The sequence below is a fragment of the Brachypodium distachyon genome, chromosome 3, assembly GCF_000005505.3.
Source record: "Brachypodium distachyon strain Bd21 chromosome 3, Brachypodium_distachyon_v3.0, whole genome shotgun sequence".
Taxonomy (NCBI): Eukaryota; Viridiplantae; Streptophyta; class Magnoliopsida; order Poales; family Poaceae; genus Brachypodium; species Brachypodium distachyon.
This window is the reverse complement of record NC_016133.3, coordinates 19,600,154-19,626,219: the sequence shown is the minus strand read 5'-3', so window position 1 is coordinate 19,626,219 and position 26,066 is coordinate 19,600,154. Positions and strand designations below refer to the sequence as shown.

Here is a 26,066-nt window from a genome sequence, read left to right as displayed (position 1 = left end):
TACATTCTGATCTCTGTGAGATGAACGGTGTATTAACCAAAGGTGGAAAACGTTACTTTATGTCTTTCATTGATGATGCGACTAGATTCTGTTATGTGTATTTATTAAAATCAAAGGATGAAGCATTGCATTATTTTAAGATCTATAAAGCTGAAGTAGAGAATCAACTTGAGAAGAAAATTAAACGTTTCCGGTCTGACCGCGGTGGAGAATATTTCTCCAGTGAGTTTAATTCATTTTGTGAGGAACATGGCATAGTCCATGAGAGGACGCCTCCCTATTCGCCCCAGTCAAACGGGGTTGCTGAGAGGAAAAACCGCACGCTGACTGACTTGGTCAACGCCATGTTAGACACTGCTGGTTTATCCAAGGCATGGTGGGGGGAGGCGCTATTGACTTCGTGTCATGCCCCAAATCGTGTTCCTACAAAAGATAAAGAAGTCACCCCATACGAGCTATGGGAAAAGAAGAGACTCACACTTTCTTACTTACGGACTTGGGGCTGTTTGGCGAAAGTCAATGTGCCAATCACCAAGAAACGTAAGCTTGGACCAAAAACGGTTGATTGTGTCTTTCTTGGCTACGCATTTCGAGTGTCGGCTATAGATTCTTGGTTGTAAATTCTGGAGTACCTGACATGAGCGTCGGTACAATTATGGAGTCCAGAGATGCTACATTTTTTGAGGACATATTTCCCATGAGAGATATGCATAGCACATCTAGAGAGGATCATGATGTACCTGCTGAACCCGTCAGTTCAGAGGAACATCAGGATCATGGTGTAGCTCCTGAACCTGCCATCCCAGTGGAAAATCTTGAACAAACACGCGATGAGATTCCTGAGGAGTATGACAATGAAGCCCCTCTTAGGGGTAAGCGACAAAGGATTATTAAATCCTTTGGTGATGATTTCATTGTGTACCTTGTAGATGACACCCCTAAAACCATTGATGAGGCCTTTGCATCTCCGGATGCAGACTATTGGAAGGAAGCCATTCGTAGTGAAATGGATTCTATCATGGCTAATGGTACGTGGGAGGTCGTTGACCGTCCGTACGGGTGCAAACCTGTAGGATGCAAGTGGATATTCAAGAAAAAGCTTAGGCCTGATGGTACTATTGAGAAGTACAAGGCGCGACTTGTGGCCAAGGGTTTTACCCAGAAAGAAGGTGAAGATTTCTTTGATACTTACTCACCTGTAGCTCGATTGACCACAATCAGAGTATTACTATCACTGGCTGCCTCATATGGTCTGATCGTCCATCAAATGGACGTTAAGACAGCTTTCCTTAACGGAGAGTTGGACGAGGAAATTTACATGAACCAGCCAGATGGATTTGTAATAAAGGGTCATGAAGGCAAAGTGTGTAAGTTATTAAAGTCTCTATATGGCCTGAAACAAGCTCCTAAGCAATGGCATGAGAAGTTTGACAAAACTTTAACATCTGCCGGCTTTGTTGTAAATGAAGCTGACAAATGTGTATACTACCGCCATGATGGGGGTGAGGGAGTTATACTTTGCTTGTATGTCGGTGACATACTAATATTTGGGACTAACCTCAAAGTGATTGAAGAGGTTAAGACTTTCTTGTCGAAGTGCTTTGACATGAAAGACCTTGGTGTAGCTGATGTTATTCTGAACATCAAGCTCGTGAGAGGCGACAATGGTGAGATCACTTTGGTGCAATCTCACTATGTGGAGAAGATCTTGAGTCGTTTCGGTTATGCTGATTGTAAACCTTCTCCAACTCCTTATGATCCAAGCGTTCTGCTTCGAAAGAATCACAGAATTGGAAAAGACCAACTGAGATATTCTCAGGTTATTGGTTCACTCATGTATTTGGCTAGCGCAACTAGACCTGACATCTCTTTTGCTGTGAGCAAACTGAGTCGGTTCAATAAGAATCCGGGAGATGATCATTGGAGTGCACTCGAGAGGGTCATGCGCTATCTAAAGGGCACAATGGGCTATGGTATACACTATACTGGGTACCCCAAGGTACTTGAGGGTTATAGTGATTCAAACTGGATATCTGATGTTGACGAGCTAAAGGCCACGAGTGGATATGTGTTCACACTCGGAGGGGGCGCTGTTTCATGGAAGTCTTGCAAGCAAACGATCTTAACCAGATCAACAATGGAAGCAGAACTTTCAGCATTAGATACATCCACATTTGAAGCCGACTGGCTTCGTGAGCTCTTGATGGACTTGCCGATTGTTGAAAAACCAATACCGGCGATTCTTATGAACTGTGACAATCAAACTGTGATAGTCAAAGTGAACAGTTCTAAAGATAACATGAAGTCATCAAGACACGTCAGGAGACGTCTGAAATCTGTCAGAGCAATGAGAAACTCCGGAATAATAGCATTGGGATATATCCCAACGGCTAAAAATCTGGCAGATCCCTTTACAAAGGGTCTATCAAGGAATGTGATAGAATCTGCATTAAGGGAGATGGGATTGCGACCCACGTGAGTTACCATGGCGGAGATCCCGTGAATTAGGACCTGGGAAACAAGTCATTGGATAACTGAGGAGAGTGTACATTCTTTATCCCACTTCGTTGACGATGCATTACTCTCGTGTACTGTATGGTAGGTTGTTTAACTTAATGTGTTCTAACGCGTTGCATTAATTTGCAAGGGAGATACTGTCCTAAAGAGGAGTCTGTAAATAACACACCTATATGAGCCTGACTGTTGGTCGCAGTCTATGAGATTTGGGTGGTCTCTAGTAAGCTCATGAAAAGGCCTGGAGAATGACTTATATGCTCCACACCGCGGGGTAGCATTCGGCAGCCCAGTACCAGACAACAATTTAGTGAAGCTCTAACACAGAAAACTGACAATTCAAGGTTTGTCCATTGTTCAGTTGTGCGTGAGTGAAGCAATTTGTTTAGGTGGATGTTCAACCTTAACCGGTCTCCACTGAAACGCTGGTATATCAAAAACAGAGTTTTGGATCAACGGCAATTTTATGTGCTTATGAGATATTATGGGGGATTGTTGGAATTTCGGGTTAGGCCCAAGGCCCAATCTGAAATTAATTTCTGAAAAATCTCAAAAGCCCATTCATGTAGTGGGATGAGGAAGTGGGAATAGTCCACATTGCTAGTTTAGGGGGAGTTGGACCAATATATAAGGTATGTTGGTTCTCACCTCTTGAGCAAGTGAGCAAGGGAAATCTCTACGCGCGCTCCTCCTCCTCCTCCTCCTCCGCTCGCCTCGTCACGACGCGCGCGCGCGCGCCGCGTTTCGTGGATCGAGTTCGAGTTCGAGCCGTGCCGGGTCGTGCTTATCTTTTTGGCAGTCGGAATCCGTCGCGGACGCGTAACAAATCCCGATAATTGCGGAGTCGGTTTTGGTTTCCTAAACCGAACCGAAGTCCGCCTGCGTGCCTATATAATAAGACTACCCCGGCCTCCGGACGAACGACGCAAAAACCCTAGCCGTCACGCCCACGATCCAATCTCGTTGTTCGCCGCCAACTGCTACTTCATCCCGTCGACTGCGTGCACAGATCGCCGGGAGAGCAGGCCTTCGGAACCCCAACCTTTGAGATCCTGCCCGAGAGACGGTCGATAAGGTTTTTGGGGAGCGTTCTCACGCAACTGCTCGCTTCTTCACGTCTCTGTTTCGTCGGCATCTTCATCACCAATGGCCGACGACCTCGGAGATCCCGCGGCTCAGGCTGCCGCTCTAGCTCAGCAGCAGCAGGCTGCCCAACTCCAAGCCCAGGCAACTGCTGCTGCACAGGCGCAAGCACAGACACTGGCTGCTGCTCAGGAGGTAGTCAAGGCTGCTGCTGCCGGCGTGAACATCGACGCCACCGGACTCGTCACCGACCTCAACAAACAAACACAAGAAAAGAGCACAGCACCGTACGTAATCTGCTCTTTCTTGTTGATTTTGATTAGTAGTTCTATTATTCATGCCGTGAAATTAGATGAGTTTTATTGCTGTGTGTTGCTATTTAATTTGTCTAGTTTGCATGATATAATGTGCTACATGTTTTACACACTGTCCTTCTGGATTAAATATTCATCGAAATTACCTAATTTTTCAACATTCCTGGGGATATACCCACCAAATTAGACATTTTTCTTTACACAGACAGTAGTTTTCCTCCTCAGCCCCTTGGAGGGAATATCGTAGTTTTAGCTTCTGCCCAAGAATACGCACCATATGGAATTCAGAATCTGAATGTTGTGATTTCATTTCGTGAAAGATAGAATTTTTCCACACAACATCACAACGTATTTCAAAAAGTTCCAATATTGTCATGTTTTGCCGTTTACGAGAAAGATATTATACCACATTAAAAACCAGAAAGAAAGCTAAACTACTATACCAGGTTCAAGGCAAAGGACCTGATGAGAATAATATTCTCTGAGGCCTCAAGCCAGCCTAAATGTTTTCGTTCTTCTGTATTTGCACCTGGCTTCATCAAAAAACATCAATGGCTCGGTGCTAGAAAATGTGTAGCAAGTCCACCATTTAAGACATGACTTGTAAGTTTTAAGGTCGTGTAAGCTAGCTAGAATGCTCAAGGTTATTATCTGAGGCCTTTTACGGTAGGGATGGATAAATATAAGCCCTTCATCCGCCGTCAGCTGGAGTGGTGCTACAGGTAAAAACCCTCTATTATCTATGGAAAAATGTAACCTCAAGATCTAGATAGTTTAGTAGTTCCTATGTTTGACCTCATGTCACAACTAAATTCCCGGTACCTCTCGTGCCTAAAAAAATGTCATGGTATACTACAAGATCGACACGCTCATGCGACTTCGGCATTCTTCCGGTTACCTACTAGAGGAGAAGGAACACACACGATTGGCCTACGGTTTAACTTGATGTATATATTTGACTCATATGTTGCCAGAGACATGGCTAAGGCTATTTAAGAAAGGGACTTCGTGTTAGGTAAACTTGGCTCATTTTGTAAGTACCAATGCATGACATTGCAACATTGTTGATGTTATAAGTTGTTCTAAAATGCCGGTCAAAAACATATAAAGTGATTCCTCATCAAAGTGTTCGAGCCATTTCTGGAAACAGTAGAGATAGTAGCGAAGAAACACTCTTTGAGAAAATGCCTTGAAAGATCCTACAAATTAAGGTGGTTTTCTCATTAGATCTGTACTTTTTGAGGTATTTTGTGTACATCCATGTTACACACAGGTAAACATGAAATATGTTCAGTAAGTCATCGAGAATTTTTTCTTCATCTCCCGCACCTAGTTCAAAAAGAATTTCGTTTGTAGCTGAATAAATTTTGGTCCACCTTAGCTATAATTGTTTCACACTTCATTGGATTATGTTCCATCAACTGCAATTTTTTCTTATGTCGATACAATTCTACCATCAAATTTGTAGACAACAACATTTTGTTTCACATAATTTTTGTACGAATTATTTTGAATGACCGATTTTTTTGTTACATTGTATATTTGAAAAGCATATCCCATGGTGAGCAACATATTTGTTTCATCAACAAATCATTTTGGTCCGCAATATAATATGATTTGTTTCATCAAAATTATTTGTGTTCCACCAATAATAGTTATTTCGTCCAATTGATACTTTTTCTTGCGACGCACATTGTAAACATTCTATTACACCAACTTCTTGTTTGAAGTTAAAAATCAATAGCTTGAACTTGCGAACCCATTAGTCCGCCTTGTCCTTGCAAGAACAAAGATTAATACATCAACATGTGGCCATGTGTTGCTAGACATAGCAAAGGAAATTTAAGAAAGCGAGCGCATGTTGGGTAAACTTTGCTCATTTTGTAAGTACCAATGTAAGACACTGCAACAGCATTGATGTCATACGTTGTTCTAAAATGTCTATCAAAAACATAAAAAATGCTTCCTCATCAAAGTGTTTGAGCCATTTCTAGAAACAGTAGCAAAGGAACACTCTTTGAGAACTGCCTTGAAAGATCCTACATCTTGAGGTGGTTTTCTCACCAGATCTGTACTTTTTGAGGATTTTGTGTAAACCCATGTTAAATCATTTTGGTTCGGAATATAATACCATTTGTTTCATAAAAAATATTTTGTGTTCCACCAATAGTTATTTCCTTCAATTGCTACTTTTTGTTTGAAGTTAAAAATTAATGGCTATCTGGTGGTGAGCAATAGTGTGTTCCATCAATATACTGTTTTGTTCTGTTCCACCAGCTTTCTTTAAATAAATACTTCATTCTTTACGCTTTTTTGTTGTGGATTTTACATTCTTTAGACTTGAGAAATTGTTTGTTTCAACTAAGTTTTTTCTTTACCATACATGGAAAATGTTTTATACTGCACAAAACTCTGTTGTATAATACTCCAACTAGAGAATATGGGTTCAACTGAATAAAACTTTTCCACACAACATTAAAAAGTATTTCAAAAAGTTTCAGTATTGTCATTGTTTGCTGTTTACAGGGCATATATACACCAACTGGATAGAACTTTTCCACTCAGCATCAAAAAGTATTTCACAAAAATTCAATATGGTCATAATTTGCCGGTTACATGGCATATACCCCAAACACAAACATATATGCAAGGCATGATCTATCACATGTTGGCGTGTTGCATGAGACGAACGGCAACCAAGGACAAATCTGTGAATCTTGGTGATTCTGCTAATGTTGGCTATATTTTATTTTATTTTGAGAAACACCGATTGCAACATAGACACACACCCTAAAGGCATGTTCCAACTGAGTTGTTGCTAGCCGACGATGATGGTGTTCCGGCGAGGAGGAGTTCAAGGAGAGATGGTGTTGCACCAAGGGATGGGCTATGTGTTTCGGGAGAGGCTTGTCTGGTCTGATGGAACACGGCAACTATGTCAGTAGTCAGGAGCCCCTCGTGGTCGTAGTCAATGCCCTGGACTCGACTGACATTTTGACATTGTTGCCGTGAGCGGAGGGAAGGAGGGATCGGTGTTATTTCTGAAAATGCAACCGCTCTGACTTGATGAAAGGGATTGAGAGAAACATACCTGGTCCATGGACGCACGGCAAATAAATATAAATATTTGTAGTCTAAACTCGTGAAACACACACTTAACTCTCTAAACTCATCTAAGTGCTCAATCATCTGCGAACTGGCAGTGCATTTGTAATTTTTGACATTTCTTAAACGCGGCAACACGTGCAAGTGAGAGTTACTCACCTCTTTGGCTTTCAGATCGAAGCATTAACCAAGTAATTAGTGTGAATTTTTTTGAACTTCTACTACTAGCCTTGCTTCTCAAGCATCTTCTGATCAAATAATCTCATGCATAAGTCCAAGTAAGTCCTGGCCAATGTTTCTTGATCCCTTTGGATCATGATCAAAGTTATCATTACGGAATACTTGATTCAAAAAAGAATAATATCAAGAAACCCCTTTCTTTGGAGGATTAGTGTCGCAAGGCCACAACTTTTAAACTTTGGCTCACTTACACACATCGTTTCTGCTAATTTTTAACAAAGAAACCCATAATTTCGCCGCCACATGGACTAAACATAAATATGACCGATGGGCCCAACTAGTCAGCAACTAACACCAAGTTAAGATTGGGTTTAACAAATCTACTCATCGCCGAACGCGCGCGATCTGAAATCGATCGATCCACCGCCAGGACATGAAACTTCCCAATCCTCCTCCGCCGCTGCGGTCAAGAAGGGAAACTGCTACTCAAGATGGAAACTGCGGCGGCCCAAGATGGAGGAGGAGGAGATCGCAGTGGAGAAGGGCAAGCTCAAGTCCATGGGCACTTCATGTGCGTGGTGGAGTCCGTTCATACCCTGCTACTCATTGTGTTTGTTTTGTAGCCACAAGTAAGAGCTAGTGTTGTGCTTAATCGTTCGAATCACTTGGCTTTAGAGAAAACCTGCAGGTTCGGGCTCCCACTTCTTCTCATACAACCTCCCATTTTAAGGTAATAGGACCGCACACTCCCGATGCCTCTCATTCCCACCAAGAGCTGGAGTCCTTGTTTGTCATCTCCAAAATGCATTGCAAATTTATATAGCACAATGGTACAATTAATCTCCAGAAGATGTATCTCTTTTATGGCCAAGTACTCTGAACTTCTGAAGCAGTACTAGCATTTTTTTTTCTGGCCAAGTGATTGGGCCATTTATCGAGGCACCAGTCAAGGACGGTTCCTGATTCTGAAAACACACTACTCACGGCAAAGAGGCAGGTGGCAAAATTATAATTATAATAACTGGCACTAATTTTCTGATAGAGACGATCGGATAAGATCAGTAACCATTTTTTTAAACAATAATTGGATAGTATTCCCTCCTATCCTAAATTCTTGTCGCGGTTTTATTTAAAATTTAAACTAAAACCACGACAAAAATTCGGAGTAGGTTTTAGCTGTCATGGTTTTTTTTTGAGCTTAAAGAGCAATCAATTATCAGGGGTAGAAACTGAGTTACAGCGCTTTGACGAAGTCTCCCGAACAGGTTCAGGCAATAACCCAACTAACACACCTGAGGAATTCGACTCTCTAGCATAATGAGCTAATCTATGAGCAAGCTCATTTTTTCCACGACTCACCCAGCTGCAGTCATACACCATGAAGAGCGACAACAAGTTCCGTAGCTCCCGGAAGCAAAAACACAGGTTGGAACGATCTGCTTCAGCTCCCGCAGCGCCCGAAACCACTGCTTGACAATCTACCTCCAGCTGAATTCTGGCGGTAGGGTTCAGATCAAGCGCACGAAGGCTCTGGATGCAGGCAGTCACCTCTGCTTCCGTGGCCGACTTACAGGAGGGACTATCTCCCCAAGCTGAAGAGACAATTCTGCCGTCGTCAGATCGCAACGTAGCACCCCACCAGGAAGCACCAGAAGATTCAATGAAGCTTGCATCGACGTTCAGCTTGAGCCAGCCATGTGCCGGGGGACTCCAGAGCTGAGCTCCCAGGTTGACGATCGTGGCGTCGCCAGGAACACCAGCAGCATAGCTGGACCCAGCTTCTTCTTGAGAACCTGCAGCATTCGGGACAGTCCCCTCCATGAAGCAGTGTATAACCGTGGCGTCAGCCCCCCTGAGATTTTCCATCGCCAAAGAGTAGTTTCTTATGAACACCGCTGAAGCCTCGATCGGAGATTTGCCTGTGGAGAACACCGAATCATTTCTGAGGTGCCACGCTCTCCACCACAGGAACAACAGCCGCTGCCGAGTGAGCTTGTCAACCGAGTCAAGCAGCACTAGCACCCAGTCAGTTCCACTGTAAACCAACTTTTCCTCCGGCGGAAGGTCCCAGTCCTGCCTCATACGTTGGTGAAGTCCCAGGGCTTTTGGGCAGCTCATGACCGCATGGTGGGCTGATTCGGACTCACAGCCACACACACCACAAACCGGCAAAGTCTTCTTGATGCGTTTGCTTCGTTCCTCTTGGACCGCCAGCGAATTCGTTGCGAGGCGCCACCCAAAGATTCTAACTTTCGTTGGTACATTAGCTTCCCACATAGTGTTCCAAAGCTTGCGGTCGCCATCAGGGTTAGCACTCGAACTACTTCTTGCAGAATCAAAAGTCTCGGTCAGGGCAAGTCTGTATGCAGAGCGGACCGTGAACACCACCAGACTTCTCCATCTGCCAGGCGATCACGTCCTCCTGCTGGTCCGACTTCATTTTGCCAGACTTTAGCTGTCATGGTTGTAATAAACAATGAACTTCATTTTGCTCTGGAGTGTAAATAAAGTTACAGGGTTTTCTTCCTTGAAAATTTCCCCCCTTTCCAGGCACTTCTGGTAGATGAAATCATCATTGCAAATTTACAACAAAGCAGTTAGTCTGTCTTAACTCGAAGTGTGATGGTGCCATTGCCTTGATGCTATTTATGAAAACAGTTTTGCTATGAGAAGTCGTCTGTTTTTTAATTAGAGATCAGTTGACGCATTTTGCTGTTGGATTACGGTAGCATGTGAAAGACGAGAGAGTGGATATGGCACCTATCTTAATCCAACCGCTACGGCATGTCGACTGAAATTTAAGCATTTTGCTTAAAAATCAGGCGTCATGGATAGCCAAACCCTTATGAAATTGCAGCCACTGTGACTTCGTGGAAGTCATTCATAATTAGTGATACCCTTCTCTTTAACCAGGCAACACGTACAAGTCAGAGCTGAGTAACTCTTTGTCTTTCAGAAGCATTGTCCAAGTAACATCCTCTCAGCTATTGTAGTGGAGTTTTTCTACCTTCTATAACTAGCCTTCCTTCTCGAACATCCTCTCATCAAATAGTCTCATGCACAAGCAAACAATAATATCTGAATGCCTCTACGATAGGGATGTAATTGTATTTATAAATTATTGAGGGATATATGTTACTTCTCATTTTCTGCTGTAAAAGTCCGGCCCAATGTTTCTTTATCCTTTTCTGGGTCATTACCAAAATTGTCATTACTTGGATTCCCTAAAAAAGAGAGTACAATACTTGGAATAAGATATCTTTAGGGTCCAAATAGTTTTTCCAATGGACAACAAGGAAAGAACAATTGCTTTATGTTGCCGGTTAGAGCAGAAAAACGGGTTTTTTTTTCGAAAGGTTTTTGGAAGCGATGCACACAGCCATTTTATTACAAAGTTATAGCATCTCAGTACACAAATCACGTGTCGCACAAAGCGGATACCAAAATAAACTAAGAAAAAACATATATTCCGACGGCGTCTATGCATCTGAACTCTAGCAACAAGCTATCAGCCAACCTGATTGGATATATCTCGTGTGACGATCTCGGTGCACCCAGCAGCTGAAAGCAGAGAAACACTGCATCACAAAAATTTGGTACTCCTTCCGACCCGGAGGGAGTATGTTATTTAGTCCCTTATTATGCTCAAGAGAAAGGTACCATGGGCTAACAAGAACCATCCCGTATTCCCGTTGTATCGATGTAATCAGGACGAGCTACAAGAACAAAAATGAATTAGTGAACATATTTCCACGAAGTTAGACATTTTCTTTAGAAAGATAAGGGTTTCCATCCTGATGGTTCCATTTCATGAAATGAAATCACAGTGGCATTCTAACATTCCTTGCAGTAGATAGTTCTCCAATATGGAAAGTCTCACAACTAGAAAAAAAAAACTAAACTACGATACAGGCTTCAAACTAAGGGTAGAGAAAGATAATCTTCAAGGCTCCAGGCCAGCCAAAACCAATTGTTGTTGTTTAGTATTGGCCCCAGGCTTCATCCGAAGACATCAGTGGCTCAGTGTTAGATTGTCAGTCAATATAGAGTGCAACTCCACCAAGTTAGACATTTAAGGCTATATGTAAGCTCAACTGCTCGATGTCATTATCTACAGAATTATTATTATTTTTGAAAAAGAGAGGCTTTTCCTCTCCGGCTTCTATTAGAGAAACCACAGTGGGCTACAAGGTTCAGAATATATTTACACACTCATCTTCAGCAGAGACGAGGACACTTCAGGCAAAAAAAACATCTACTCCCTCCAATTCTAAATTGTTGTCCAAATATTACATGTATCTAAACGCTTTTTAAGAATAGATACATTCATATTTGGCAAATTTGAATCAAAAAATTAGGATCAGCCGGAGTAAGCGACGGAACAAAAGGATAGCCCTGGCTGCAAGCAAAACTGAGTAAAGTAATGCTAACAGAAACAGCAGCAATTCTTCGCCTAGAAAATTCTTCAGTACACCGTACAATGACACCAACACAGGGGGGAAACGGCATCAGTGGATTCTTCCAGCAAAATCTTCCATTCAGCAGCTTCAGCACCCAGCGATCCTAAATTGTTGAATCCCCGATCCTAAATTGAATTGTTGTCGAAATATTACATGTATCTAGACGCCTTTTAAAAATAAATACATCCATATTTAGACAAATTTGAGTCAAGAATTTAGTACCAGAGGGAGTAGACGGCAAAGCCGTAGATTAAAAGCGCATTTCAAGATATTTCACATGAACTTCGCCACAGGAAATAGCAGGAAAATATGGTCAATTGTTTCCTCCAGGCCACAAAACTGTCATAGAGAATCTCCTTTCCACCTCTGTGTGTCAGGACATCTTTAGTAAGAATGCTCTTGTGGGCAATTAACCACAAGAAAATCTTAATTTTGAGAGGAATTTTGATTTTCCATATAAATTTCTGAGGAAAGTCTATGTCCTGCCACATGAGCTCCTTATAAAAGGAGCTGACAGTGAATAGCCCTTTCTGAGACAAGCTCCACCAAAGTTTATCATTGCTCCCATTCCCCTCCCCAAGCACAAATCCCCATCTACAGAAAACTGTAACCTCGAGTTCTAGGAAGTTAGTAATTGCTACATTCGAACTCAGGTCACGCATAAATTCCGGGTGCCTCTTGTGCGTAAAAAATGTAACCTCAACTAAAGGAGGAGAAGGTGTCCGAAAAAAACTAGATGAGGAAGAACACATACGCGATTGGCCTATGGTTTATATTGATGTATGGTTTTTATGCCAATATGTACTACTCCGTGAACAGTCCGTGTTGTCCTAACAAGAACAGAGACTAATACACCGCCATGTCCTGCCAGAGACTAGAGAGAGAGAGCGCTAGGCACTTCACAAAAAGTTCTTTTTTATGGAAATACCGTAAGGACAGTCCCTACAACATAATTGTGAGCAACATGATTTGAACCCTGATGGGTGGAGCTATGCACCCACAACTCCACCGCCATAACAAGAGGTGTTTCTCACTTCAGAAAAAGTGAGAATGTGTTTGATAAATTTCGATTTGCCCGACCGATGTGAATTGATTTGGCTTAATACAAGACAGTGCAACTCGGTAGATGTTATAAGTTGTTCTAAGATGCCTATGAACAAACATAAAAACGCCTTCACAACGAAGAGTTTGAGAGATTTTCTGGAAACACTAGAAACAGCAACGAAGGAACACTCTTTGAGAAATGCCTTGAAAGATCCTACAGTTTGAGGTGGTTTCGATCCTCAGTATGTCACTAGAGCTGCAATTTTTGAGGCATTTTAAGTAAACCGGTAAAACACAGATAAACTTGAAATGCTTACCAAATCATCGATAAAGTTTTCTTTATCTCCCACTCCTAGTTCAAAGAGAACTTTCTTTTATAGCTGGCTTCGTTTGATTATGTTCTATCAACTACGAGTTTTAGTTCCATCAATACTATTTTTCGTTCCACCATCAAATTTGCAGAAGGCAACATTCTGTTTGCCTAATTTTTCCACCAACATTTGTTTGAATGACTTATTTTTTTGTTACATTGTAATATTGGAATAGTGTCTCATGGTGAGCAACATATTTGTTCCATCAGAAAATATTTGTTGTTCCAGAACAAAAATATTCATCAAAATATTTTGTGTTCCACCAGCAGTTTTTCATTTCAACTGACTAATATTTTGTTGTTTCATACATTGTATACATTCTTCGGAAGTGGCTAATTTTTTAGTGGATACTATAGTATCCTGTGGTGAGTTTCATCAGCGTATTGCATTGTTCTGTTCCACTAACTTGTTATAAATTAATTTTTATTTCATTCTTCAGATTTTTTTTTTTGTGAAACCTTCACAAAACGCTGGCACACACAAAGGGAGCAGACATAATAAAAGGTATCAACTATTGTCAGACAAAAGTCATCACCAAGGTGCTGTATAGAAGGTCATCACCCAGTGATTTAAGTAAAACAAAATAGAATTAACTGGCAGTTCGGGAATAAACATGCATATGCTTTCCACTCAGTAATTAGCCCATCACACATTCAACCTTTGATTTTTGTTTTAAACCATGGTATCCAGTTTTTGGTACATATGGATCAAGTTTTTTATTTGCCTCGATGTACTTCAACCAGCCCAGCCTTATCTGCTGATCATTGTTAGAACTCTGTTGGTATCATCCTGGTAGAACCAAGTGTCCAAGTGCTAACACGACATAGTATCAACACCTTACCAAGTTTTTTTTAGAAAATTGAAGCTTTATTACCTCTGGCCTCTGTATCTAGAATGCATACAGCATAAAGTTTTACATTATTCATGACAATAAACGACTTGAAAAACATGACACCATCAAAAAGTGTGACAACCCACACATGAATCCGGACTACATACTAAGTAATGTAGAGCTAGTACGTCACCCAAACCGGGACATAAACTACTTGCTGATTCACTCTAGTTGCTCGGCGCCAAATTCCATCCAATCCTTGTATTACATAATCGCAGCCAAATTGTACATAAGAGTAACACCTGCATGCAAGAATGGATTTTCTTTCTATCAAAAACAATGTCATTACAACATAACCAAATAGACTAAACAACTGCTGCAGCCCCTACTAAAATGAGGGGACGCAAATTCTTGACCAACCCCAGCAACCAAGGACCAAAAATGTGAGCCATGTTGTTCGGAGGTACAATATTAAAAGCCAAATGGACCACTCTCCAAGCAACATTTGCCATCGCGCAATCAAAAAAGAGGTGTTGGATAGTCTCATGTTCGTAGCAGAAAACACAACGGGTGTCCCCTTGCCATCTACTCTTAATCAAGTTGTCCTTTGTTAGTATAACACCGCGACAAAGAAACCAAAAAAACACCTCAATTTTGAGTGGAAGCTTTAGACGCCAAAGTAATTTCGATCTAAAGCAGACCCCAGTGTCCATAAGTCTTGAATACATCGATTTAACGGAAAATATCCATGAGTGAAGAAGGCTCCATCGGAAGGAGTCTTGCTCGGTCGATAAATGAACTGAAGCAACCGTTTCAATAATTCGGTTCCATGCCTATGGGTGATGGCCGAGCAATGTTCGGCGGAACTCAACATGTGGCTGAGAGACTCCAAGAACCGAAGCCATAGTGACATGTTTATTCCGAACAATGTGAAACAAACGTGGGTACTTATCACAAAGTGGCAAGTCCGCACACCACATGTCTTTCCAAAAGCGAATTGATTCACCATTCTCCACTTGGAACTCTCCAAACTGGAGGAAAAGATCCTTGACCCGCATTAGTCCCTTCCAAAAGTGGGAATCTGTCGGGAGAACCTTAACGAGGGAGAGGGGTTTTGGCCTAGGTACTTGCTACGCAAAGCGATTGCCAAACACCTTCCCCAGGCAGGAGCTTAAAAAGCCATTTACTCAGAAGACATTTATTTTTTACTTCTAAGTCAGAAATACCTAACACCCCTGATCTTTGGGAGTACTCAAAATCTCCCACTTTGCCAACCTATATTTTTTCTTATGATGGGTCAGATTGCCAAAAACAAAAAAAGCAAGACCTATACAAATCCAATCGCTTCCTCACTCCCTTTGGGATTTCCAATTTTCCATAAAGGACATCATAAATAGTGGGAGACTCCTCAGCATAAAATTAATTAGCACCAAACGTCCCCCACAAGAGAGATTTTTGGACCTCCAGCTGCTCAACCGCTTCTCAAAACGATGTTCAACATTTTTCTAGTCTCGATTACGTAGCTTGCGGAAATGGATGGAAATCCCTAGGTATTTAAATGGGAATGAGCCCACCTCATAACAAAACAACCTAGTATAATCGGCTTAAAAATCCTTCGCAGCCCCAAAACAATATAACTCGCTTTTATGAAAATTGATATTAAGACCCAAGAGCTGTTCGAAAACACAAAGGATGAGTTTCAGATTAGAAGCCTTGGCCAAATCATGATCCATAAACAGATCATGTCATCGGCATATTGGAGTATCGACAAGTCATCATCCACTAAATGAGGAACAACTCCACTAATCAAACCCTCACCCTTGATTCTGTTGATGAGGGTGGCCAGCATAAACGGGAATAAAGGGTCCCCTTTGATGTAGTCCTTTGTCGGTTTGGAAGAAAAGGCCAACATCATCATTCACCTTCACCGTCGCACTCCCTTTTTAACAAAATCAAGTAGAAGTTCCAATCTTGCATACGGTAGGTACGATGGAGTCGCTGGCACGTGACGCTAGATCCCATAGGTCAACGACTCCCGGAGCCGTTTCCCTACTCAGAGGGCCCTTTCTTTTTGCTGATGTTAGGAGACTCACCTTCTGATAGCGTATCAGTCAGATCACACAACCGCACATTTTTCAAGTAACATGAGCTCACACCCCCGATGCATCTCATTCCTACGAATTCAACATGTGACTCAAAGATTTCAAAATAACAGAGATGGAGCCCTTTGTCTGCGGTCTCGAAAACGCATTGCAAATTTACATAGCACACTGGTACATGCACACAGAAGATGTATCTCTTTTATGGCCGAATATTGCGCAGCAGTGCTAGCATTTTTTTATTTATGTTAGATAAAAAAAATTGAAAAGACATTGAAGGAGGCTGTTATCTAGGCACCAGCGAAGGACGGTTCCTGATATGAAAAGACACTACTCACTCGGCAAAGAAGCAGGAGGCTGCTAAAATGAAATTGTAGTAACTTTGCTAGTAAAAACGATGGGATAAGATCAGTTACCATTCGATACAATCACGGTAGATTTCTTTCTTGTAGTTTTTTCTCCTTTCGAGACAATTGCTGTTGATGAAACCAAGGAAAATTTACAACCGTGGCATTAGTCTATTCGGCTGAAAGTGTGTTGGTGACTTGGTGTCATTCATTGCGTTGGTGCTATTTATGAAAATGCAGCCAATGAGACTTTGTGGAAGGTATTTGTAATTTGTGATCAGGCAACACGTACAAGTCAAGGTGTTGAGTGGCTCTTTGGCTTTCAGAAGCATTGTCCAAGTAGGGTGGAGTTTTTCTTCCTTCCATAGCCTTGCTTCTCAAACATCTTCTGATCAAATAATCTCATGCTTATTCTAGAAAAAAAAATCTCATGCATGAGTCCAACAGTACTATCTGAATGCCACTACAATAGATGTAAATGTATGGATAAATTATTGATGGAGGGGGTGTTTTCTGTTACATGTCATTTTCAGCTCTGAAAAACAGGGGCAATGTTGTTTCTTGATCTTTTGGGGGTCATCACAGAAATTATCATTACTTGGAGACTCTAAAGAAAGAACGGAAAGGCTACAATACTTGGAAGAAGACATCTTTAGGGTCCAAATAGTTTTTCCAATAGAGTGAAGGAAAGAACAATTGTTTTCTATTCAGTCCCTTATTATGCTCAAGCGAAAGGGACATGGGCGAACAAGCAGGAACCATGATGCATCAAAGTACGTAATCAGAACCAGATATAAGAACAAAAATGAATTAGTAGGATATGTCCACCAAGTCCGACATTTTCTTTAGAAAGATAGGGGTTTCCCTCCCGACGGTTCCATTTGATGAGCTGAAATGAAATCACAATATTGCCCTATTCTGATATTCCGTACAGTGGGTACTTCTCCGGGAGAAGCTAACATGTTTCTCCGGAAGGTTAACAACCAGAAAGAAACAACATAAAGTACGCTAAAAGCTAAGGGCAGGAGAATGATATTCTTCAAGGCTTCAAGCCAGCCCAGTTGATGTTGTTCATCAGTGTTAGAGCTAGCTTCATCCCAAGACATCAGACAACTCACTGCAAGGCAATCTGCAGCTGCTCCACCAAGTTAGACATGAATTGTAACTTTTAAGGTTGTGCAAGCTAAAGTGCTCAACTTCATTATCTACAGAAAAATGTAACCTTGAGATCTAGGTAGTAAGTAGTTGATATGTTCAATCTCACGTCACAACTAAATTCCTGGTGCCTTTCATGCCTAAAAATGTCTTGGTATACTGGAAGATCTACACGCTCATGCGAATTCGGCATTTGTTCAGTTACCAACTAGGTGAGGGTGAACGCAGTTGATTGGCCTACGGTTTAAATTGATGTGTGGTTTTTATTTACAAGCTCTCTCTGTCAATGTATATACCACCAGAATTTCTCAACCCAATAGTCTGCCTTGTCCTTGCAAGAACAGAGATTAATACATTACCATGCGCTGCCAGAGAGGTAGTTATCACTTCACGAAAAGCGAGCGTGTGTTCGATAAACTTGGATATGCCTGTCCGATGTGAATTGATTTGGCTCAATCCGCAAGTACCAATAGAAGATACCGCAACACCGTTGATGTTATAAGTTGTTCTGAAATGCCTCTCAAAAACACAAAAACGCCTCCTGAGACAAGTCATTTTCTGGAAACACTAGAAACAGTGGCTACTGTGGTGGAGACATGATGAAGTTGAAATGGAGAAATTAACGAAGATCCAAGTTTCTGAATCACACGTATTTTAAAATCCTTCAAAATTTTGCAAAGGAAACATCTTCACGCCCCGGGCTTGTCTTTGCACCTGAGTAGCGAAGGAACACTCCTTGAAAGATCCTTAATTTCGAGGTGGTTTTCTAAATATTCGAAGTCATCGACAAAGTTTTACTTGTCTCCCACTCCTAGTTCAAATAGAACTTTCTTTATTTTGAGCTGACTAATTGGTCCACGGTATGCTAGCATTGTTTCACACTTCAAAGGATTATGTTCCGTCAACTACAATTGTTGGTATCAGTTTTGGTTCCACCATTAGACGACAACATTTTGTTTCGCCTAATTTTTCCACCAACGTTTCTTTATTTTGAATGATTGATTTTTGTTACATTGTATATCCGAAAAGTGTCCCATGGCGAGCAACATATTCGTTCCATCGCAAAATCTTTTTGTTCTAGAATAAAATATCATTTATTATCCAAATTATTTTGTGTCCCACTAAAAGTTATTTCATTTCAATTGACAAATTTTATGTTGCGTCATATATTGTAAAAATTCTGTTTCAAAAATGGCTAATTTTTAGTGGCTAATATAAGTATCCCGCAGTGAGCAATATAAATATTCCATCAGCATATTGTTTTGTTCCGTTCTACAAACTTTATATAAATGAATATTTCATTATTTAGACTTCTTTTTCTGATTTTTTCAGTTTTAAGACTTGAGGAGTTGTTTGCTCCAACTAACTAAGTTTTTCCTTTACCATACTCGGGAAATGTTATATGCTGTAGAATGTAGCTTGGCCCCCACCTGTTGCTGGGACACACAAAGGGAGCAGACATAATAAAGGTGTCAACTGGTAATTTGAGCTCCAAAAGCAGTTTCCTGTACTTCGCTACCAGATATAAGGTCATCACCCAATGCTTTATAAAAAACAAAATCGAAATAACTGGAAATTCATCAATAAACATGCGCTTTGGGGGGGGGGGGGGGGGGGGGTAACATCAGTAATCACTCTACAATATTTAACCTGTAATCTATTTACACCATCATATCCAGTTTTTTACTTGCCTCGATGTATTTCAACCCGCCATATTCGTACCTAGCCTTCTCTGCTGATTTTTTTTAGATGTTGCGAGCATCCTCCTGCTAGATGACGATACGTACGATGTGTTTTTTATACAGCAAAATATCGCAAACCAAGTGCTATTAGACGACATAGTATGAACAACCAAGTGAATTTGAACTGTTTTCCCAAAGAGCATAATCATCTGCTCACCTTATTTTTATTTTATTTCGAACTGTATACAGCTACGCAAGAGCAGGAGGCTCTCTTTTTTCCTACGTAAGGAGGATCCTCTTCATACAACTGCACATTTTCAGGTAACAGGAGCACACGCCGACAGGAGTAATATTCGCAGGAGAACGCCCTATGGCAGATATGATGTTATACATGCGCCGAGAAGTAACTGAATATTGCTTCTCCAGGCATTTAACATCTCGAGGTTGAATCCAATGGCGGAGGTGGTAGAACCGCTGCCCTATGGTATAGCCAACCATTTTCTAGAACACACTCCCGATGCATCTCATTCCTACCAACTCTAATAATACATGACTTCAACATTTCGAAATGAGCCCTTTGTTTGTCGCCTCCAAAATGCATTACAGGTTTAAATAGCACACTGGTACATGCATGCAGAAGATGTATCTCTTTTATGACTAGTACTCTGCAGCAGTACTAGCATTAATCTTATTTTGTGACCCGGTGACGAATTCTGAAAAGGCACTACTCAAGTCGACAAAAAAGCAGGAGGCTAAAATAAAAATTATAATAACTGGCACTTTGCTGGGATATAAGACCAGTAACCATTCAGTAAACCTATTACACCTTGAATCCTTGATTTGTTCAGAAGTTGAGAATCAAGCAAAAACACCACTCTTTGAGTTGGGCTATCATCATCCCTCTACGGGCTTGTTTGGCTGCAGATTTCCCGGTGGGGATCGGGAGGGATTCATGGGAATTTGGTCTACAATTTAGAAAATACCGGTTGATCCCAGCCGGGCTGGGAGCAAACGAACGGGCCCTAATGAGTATCCAACTATCAATATAAACAAGCTGGTGATGGACATTACTGCTAACAACTAAACATCTCATGTTCTTACAAACGGCACTTTAAACCTAGCAATTGATTATCATTCTGCAACGGTCCTCTTTCGAGACTTGTGCGGCCGTTCAGAATTGACCACACTATCTTCATTGTTCACAGTTGTGTCATCTTGCACGTTCTGCTCAATTTTGATACCTTTTGATTTCCTTTTGCCACTGCAAATTTTCAGCCCACAACATGTTGTTACATAAGCTTAAAGAACACAGTAGGGGGTAACATGTCAGTTTAAAAGGTAACATGGAAGCATGTGTTAACATACATATCCATCCATACCTGTTGATTTCTGATGCATATTCAGCATCATGTACTGATAGCCAAACCATGGATCCAGTGTGAGGTGGCATTAAAGATCCATTAATGTGACAATTCATTTCTGTGTCCACCCTACAATTGAATATCAGACAATGGTCCATGATCTTATTTAACTCAGAATACAGAGCACCACATAATAAATTTATCCACTCAGAATATGGACCAAAATATTAAGTTACTAACTACTTCCAATCACTTGCAGCGATTCTCATAAAATTCTCATGTACAACTTGATGTATTCGGAGGAGCTTCAGGTCATTTTCCAGTACATAATTATAAATAAGCTAACAAACTAATGCTCACTATATAACTGTAGTATTGCCATGTTACTAAAAAGTGACATGCGTTTTGCAAAGCCATTATTTTGTAGACATCTCAAACACATGTTGTTACATACGGTTGTTGTTGTAAGTTTAAAGGAACGCCAATTTTGGGGCACCCCCCCATCAGCAGATTAGGGCAAATACTATGCTAGAACAGTATACGCAGTATGTATATGAGCAGCAACAGCTAGTAACATAGGCAAAGAAAAAAAAGTATATAATATTGGTAAAGCTGCTGCCCAAATTGGAAAACAGAGCATTGAGCATAACAATCCTGGAAAAAAAAAGAGAACCGGATCAGAATGGTACCCTTTGACAGAAAAACGTATCATGCTTCCTTTCTTAATCACATGCTGGTTGTCCAACTGGCTTATAAATTTTCCTCCATGTCCTCTCTGTGAAAACAAAATAAATTTCAAGAGAGGAAAATGGCACCAAACTTATTAAAGTGATTGGCTGAATTTCTTGAAAACTAGTACTAGCATATATAAAGAATATTCAAGATGAGAAACTGTTAATTACTGTATTCACCAAGCCACTCAATTTGGAAGTAGCAGCAATTTCTTTCTACAATACAGTACGATCAAGGCATGTTCCCACTTTTTGGGTGCTCGGTTCTGTCTAGGGTCTTCCTAGTTATTTGGGGTCTCTCAGTAAGGCTCAACTCCTAGATTCCTGCCCCGAGGAGACGGGGCCGAGGCAAATGCCCTTTGGATCCATGCTTTGGAGAATCCATAATGCACGAGGGGTGGAATGACCTCCAGTTCATTTCCGTGGTGCAATCTTTCACCGGTTCCCACAGTGGAGCAGTCATACCTTTACAAAAATGGCTTCGAAACCAAGAGGAGATAACCACCTTGTGACTTAGAGAAAAGAAACCAACTCCCCTCACCTTCATGTTTCTCCTGCACCATTCCCAGTCCCAACCTGCTCTCCCTCAAGTAGTCATGCAAGATGAACTCAATCTCCAAAGTCCAAACCATAGCTGCCGGGCTCACTCGTCGCCGGCCCAGACTACATCAACTCCAGACTCCCTCGGTGCTTGGAGCCTCTCATCACCGAACCCACCCTTCCTTGCCATGGGAGTGCCTCGTCACCAGCTTGCCATCCTTTGCCACAGTAGCCCCAACGCGATCATGCCGCTGCCGGAGCCTCTCATCTGTACTTCCTTGCTCCTTCATGGCACCTCACTCTGCCCTTGCCAGCACCTTATCCACCCATCCAGTGTCACCATACTCTGTCTAGATCTGTGCATACATATTCTTTTTCAGATCTGGAAATACTGACCTGAACAAATAGTGAGATTCATGTGTGTTTGTGTCATCCATGCTGGTTCATGTGCTGAATTTCTGCCGCTACATGAGACATATGTGTGTCCATGTTCATGTGCTCAATTATCACCAAATCATGAGATATCATATATGTGTTCATGTCGTCAGACACATGCGTGTCTGACAACATGCTGTTGAGAATCAGGAGGGAGCTGAAAAATAAGGATCCGGAGCTGCTATCTAACAGGGCCGTAGAAGTTTACTGAAGAATGGAGGTAAAAACTGATGGAAGTTATGAAGGATTTGATGGTGGAAAAACTGTCCGAAATCTAAAATAGCAGGCCACCCAGAGTTGCCCAAATCAAAGGGTCTTTTGAACACGTGATCACGCACCATTGTCTCATTTCTTATTCTTGCAACAGCTGGGAAAAATCTCAAAAACGTTGAGAATTGTGCTACAGTACCAGCTACTGTATGTTTGCAATTGTAGGTTTCAACTATTCCCTCCGTCCCATATTAAGTGACTGTCTATTACATGTATCTAGACGCTTTTTAGGCATAGATACATCTATATTTGGACAAATTTGAGTCACTTAATATGGGACGGAGGGAGTATTAAAAACCGACATGGAAAAAAGGTAAACTTTAAGTCTTATATTTCTATGCACACATACAATATGTGTGGATGAATGAATTCAAACAAATGGTCATGTCTGGGAATGGGAGAAGTGAAGAACAATCAGAACGGCTACCATGACAATAACAAACAATCCCTCCCAGATTCAGTTCCCACTTCCATGGGTACCAACCTTACTGAATAATTTTTTTAAGCATCCAAAAAAGACAAGATTACTTTTGATAATCAATAAGTGAAACTAGAAAAGAGAAGATTTCATCCACAAAGTTAAATTAAAAAAATAGATTCAACACATTATATTGGCATGAGAATGGTTATTTCCCTTAATTGCCAAGAGAAAAGTTAATCTTACTCTTTTGAATCTGAAGCTCTGAGGAATATCATCTGCCATAATGGCTGCTGAAAAAACCCCTAGGACAACGACATGAATTGATTCCTTGCCAAGCATTTCAACCTTCCCTTCTGAAGTTAGGTAAATAATAAAACATCAGAACTGCATATTATTATATTCTGCCATAGAAAAATAGTGTTTGCATTGAACAAGAGATGGCAAACAAATTCAGCCATTACAAAATGCACTAACACACTATTGCAATCAAATGTAGTGCCATAAAGGTGCATAGATTGCACACAGCTACCGTTCCATAACATGCGGAAGTAGAAAGAGTACCGTTGGGCAGAGTTATATAGCACCTACCCAACATCATGTTTGGCTGGGGAGAAAACAGCAGCATGTTGGCATGCACCGGCACCCCAAAATAGGGTACCAAACCATCCATGATTTTGCCTTTGTTGCTCTCGAAAAATATATCATGAGCTAGCAAAACACCATCAAAGCGATCTTCGTACCTGCATGGCAATGTACATTATCAACACTGGTCACATACCTAACATCGCAAAGCAGAAACTTGAAATTTTAGAGCGCTTTGGGAGCACAAGATGCTTTCTGCAAACACTAACAGCAGAATGGTAACGACGAACCGGTCGATTTGTTCCGTCCTAATAAACTGAAAACGCAACAATCAAAAGCCACCCCCAATCTGTTCCTCCACAAATCTACACCTCTCGGCTGAAACCAGCACCGATAGATGCATTGTTCGAACGGTTAATACCGCATCCCGCACACGCACCGTTGCATGAGCTAGAACAGGAGGTAGGGTGGGGGAGGGGACGTACGAGAAGAGGAGGGTGCTGAGCTGGCGGGCGACGGCGCGGCGGACATCGGCGGCGTTGGAGGGGTGCACGTACACCGTCAGCTTGGCCCCGACTTGCCGGAGCGCCTCCATCGCGGCGGCGGTGGCGGCGGGCTAGCGCTATACCTTAAGACGGCAGCGGCCGAGGAGGGGGAGTGGCAGGAGGAGAGAGGAAGGCGGCGGCAGCGGCGGAGCGGGAGGGCCAGGAAAGTGGCGGCGGCAGGGCAACGCCTTACTTGCCACGGTGGTTGTAGAGCAGCCCTCCGCCTCCCGGATTAGATTTGGGCCCGTTCGACGGTTCGGGCCTGTTGGCTGTTGCAGGGGAACATGGGCTAATTCTTAGACATCAAACTCGAACATGGGCCGCACGTATATTCCCGCACCACACCACACGCTCGAAATACTGATTTCCTATTTTTTTTTTAAATACTGATTTCCTAAAAAAAAACTAAAACCAGCCTCAGCCTAAACAAAGTTAGTAGTAGAATGTTGTATGGTATCTCTCCCATCTTTATATGGGACCCTACTTTAACTTTAAAGGACGTTGCTAAATATACGACAATCCAATCAAGATTGGCTATTCCATTTCGATTGATTGCGATACGCAATATCTTGTCCCAGGAACTCAAACAACCATAGGGCCAGTTTCAATAGAATAATGCAAACGAAGAGCCATTTTGTGAACGGTACACGTTTTTTTCTGGTTGAACGATCCTTTTGTTTTCTTGTATCACGTCATCACATGTAACTCTTCTAATGATATGTTCAAATGGCATGTGGTTATAGAACCCCGAGAAGGCTACATGCTCATGATGTCACGTCGGTATGACTTTGGTTGCATCTGATTACGGTGTATTTTCATAATCCTGTTTGTCACACCGGTTTTGTCTATTTTATTGTTTTTCTATTCAATTTTTATTTTGTTTTTGTGTGCATTTTTTAGAGCGCATTATAAAATAAATTTAGCATAACAAACACAATTTAACAACCGCAAACTGATTCTTAAGCAAACTAGCTTGGGGAATCATTGTATTTTTTTTTTTGACAGCAAACAACCCCCTTTATTTAATGGTGGGGAATCATTGTCTTAGAGCTTCCACACAAATACAAAAAACCATTATCTCAAGCTCAAGAACTGCCACATGGTTTGCAAGGACTCAAAATTGCAAGTGCATCGATGTACTGGGAGACCCTGCAACCGTTGTTCCTCACAGCGTATACACTGTAAAAATTTAAGAGCGAATTAGCTATTATAGTAAGCGTAATTTGTGCTCGAGAATTTTATATTTTGTAGTTAGAGAAGTCCTAGATTTGAAACAATTGCTGAGTTGATGGGTGCCTCTTGCACTGCTTAGAACACATGGGTAAAAATAGATCCTAGGGTAAAACCCCAAGAACTTAAGATTCTTCTAAATTCGGATAGACTATAGTGTGGTTATGTGACTTCCAAATTTTCAATGTTTGTCCAGATGTGCTTTGCATGTGCAAGCTTACTAATTAGTAGTAAAAGAAAAGTGAACCAAACCAACAGTTTAAGAAAACAAAGTTAGACCTTTTTTGAAGCCCAAAAGGACTTATTTTCCACGAGCCTCCGGATCGGTATTGTTTCTCTTATCTGCTAATTAGCTGGAGTAGCAAGAAGTTTTCATGATTTCTTTGTTACTGTAGGGTGTTTATGTTTAAGAACCCGTGACAACGCACAGGCATTGTACTAGTTACTAGTAAAAGAAAAGGGAACCAAACCAACAGTTTAAGGAAACAAAGTTAGACCGTTTTTGAAGCCCAAAAGGACTTAGTTTCTTCTGAAAAAGAAATAAGTTGGTACGTCAATTAAAAAAACTCTCTCGCGCTGCCTCCAAAATTTTGGGTGGGGCAGTTTTGCTATATCTGATTCTGAATATTATTGGTGCTTTGAATTCAACTTTTTGTCTAGTTTGATGCGACTTAGATATAGCTGAAAATGCAATTGTGCCAAGTAGTAATGACTAATCGGTGCTGGCCCCTAGAGGCAACTTCACATCTTAATTGTCTGCCACCA

At 41.4% G+C, this 26,066-nt stretch overlaps 1 protein-coding gene across 1 annotated transcript; it reads right to left on the bottom strand.

The window, feature by feature from the left end:
• Nucleotides 1–19,933: 19,933 nt before the first annotated feature.
• On the bottom strand, nucleotides 19,934–24,263 carry LOC100831354 (DNA-directed RNA polymerase I subunit rpa43). The gene is made up of 6 exons (XM_003573652.4): nucleotides 24,012–24,263; nucleotides 23,533–23,684; nucleotides 23,188–23,297; nucleotides 21,237–21,322; nucleotides 20,566–20,676; nucleotides 19,934–20,447 (listed from the first exon to the last, which is right to left on the bottom strand). The coding sequence occupies exons 1-6, from the start codon at nucleotides 24,119–24,121 to the stop codon at nucleotides 20,318–20,320; spliced, it is 699 nt and encodes a 232-aa protein (XP_003573700.1). The 5' UTR covers nucleotides 24,122–24,263; the 3' UTR covers nucleotides 19,934–20,317.
• Between the last annotated feature and the right edge of the window lie 1,803 nt (nucleotides 24,264–26,066).

Excerpts from the sequence above, each read along its gene's own strand:
- LOC100831354 (XM_003573652.4), bottom strand. The coding sequence starts at position 24,121 with ATGGAGGCGCTCCGGCAAGTCGGGGCCAAGCTGACGGTGTACGTGCAC. Across the intron at positions 23,685-24,011 it reads CTCAGCACCCTCCTCTTCTC|GTACGAAGATCGCTTTGATG; the intron begins GTACGTCCCCTC and ends ATTGCCATGCAG. Across the intron at positions 23,298-23,532 it reads CCAGCCAAACATGATGTTGG|AAGGGAAGGTTGAAATGCTT; the intron begins GTAGGTGCTATA and ends ACCTAACTTCAG.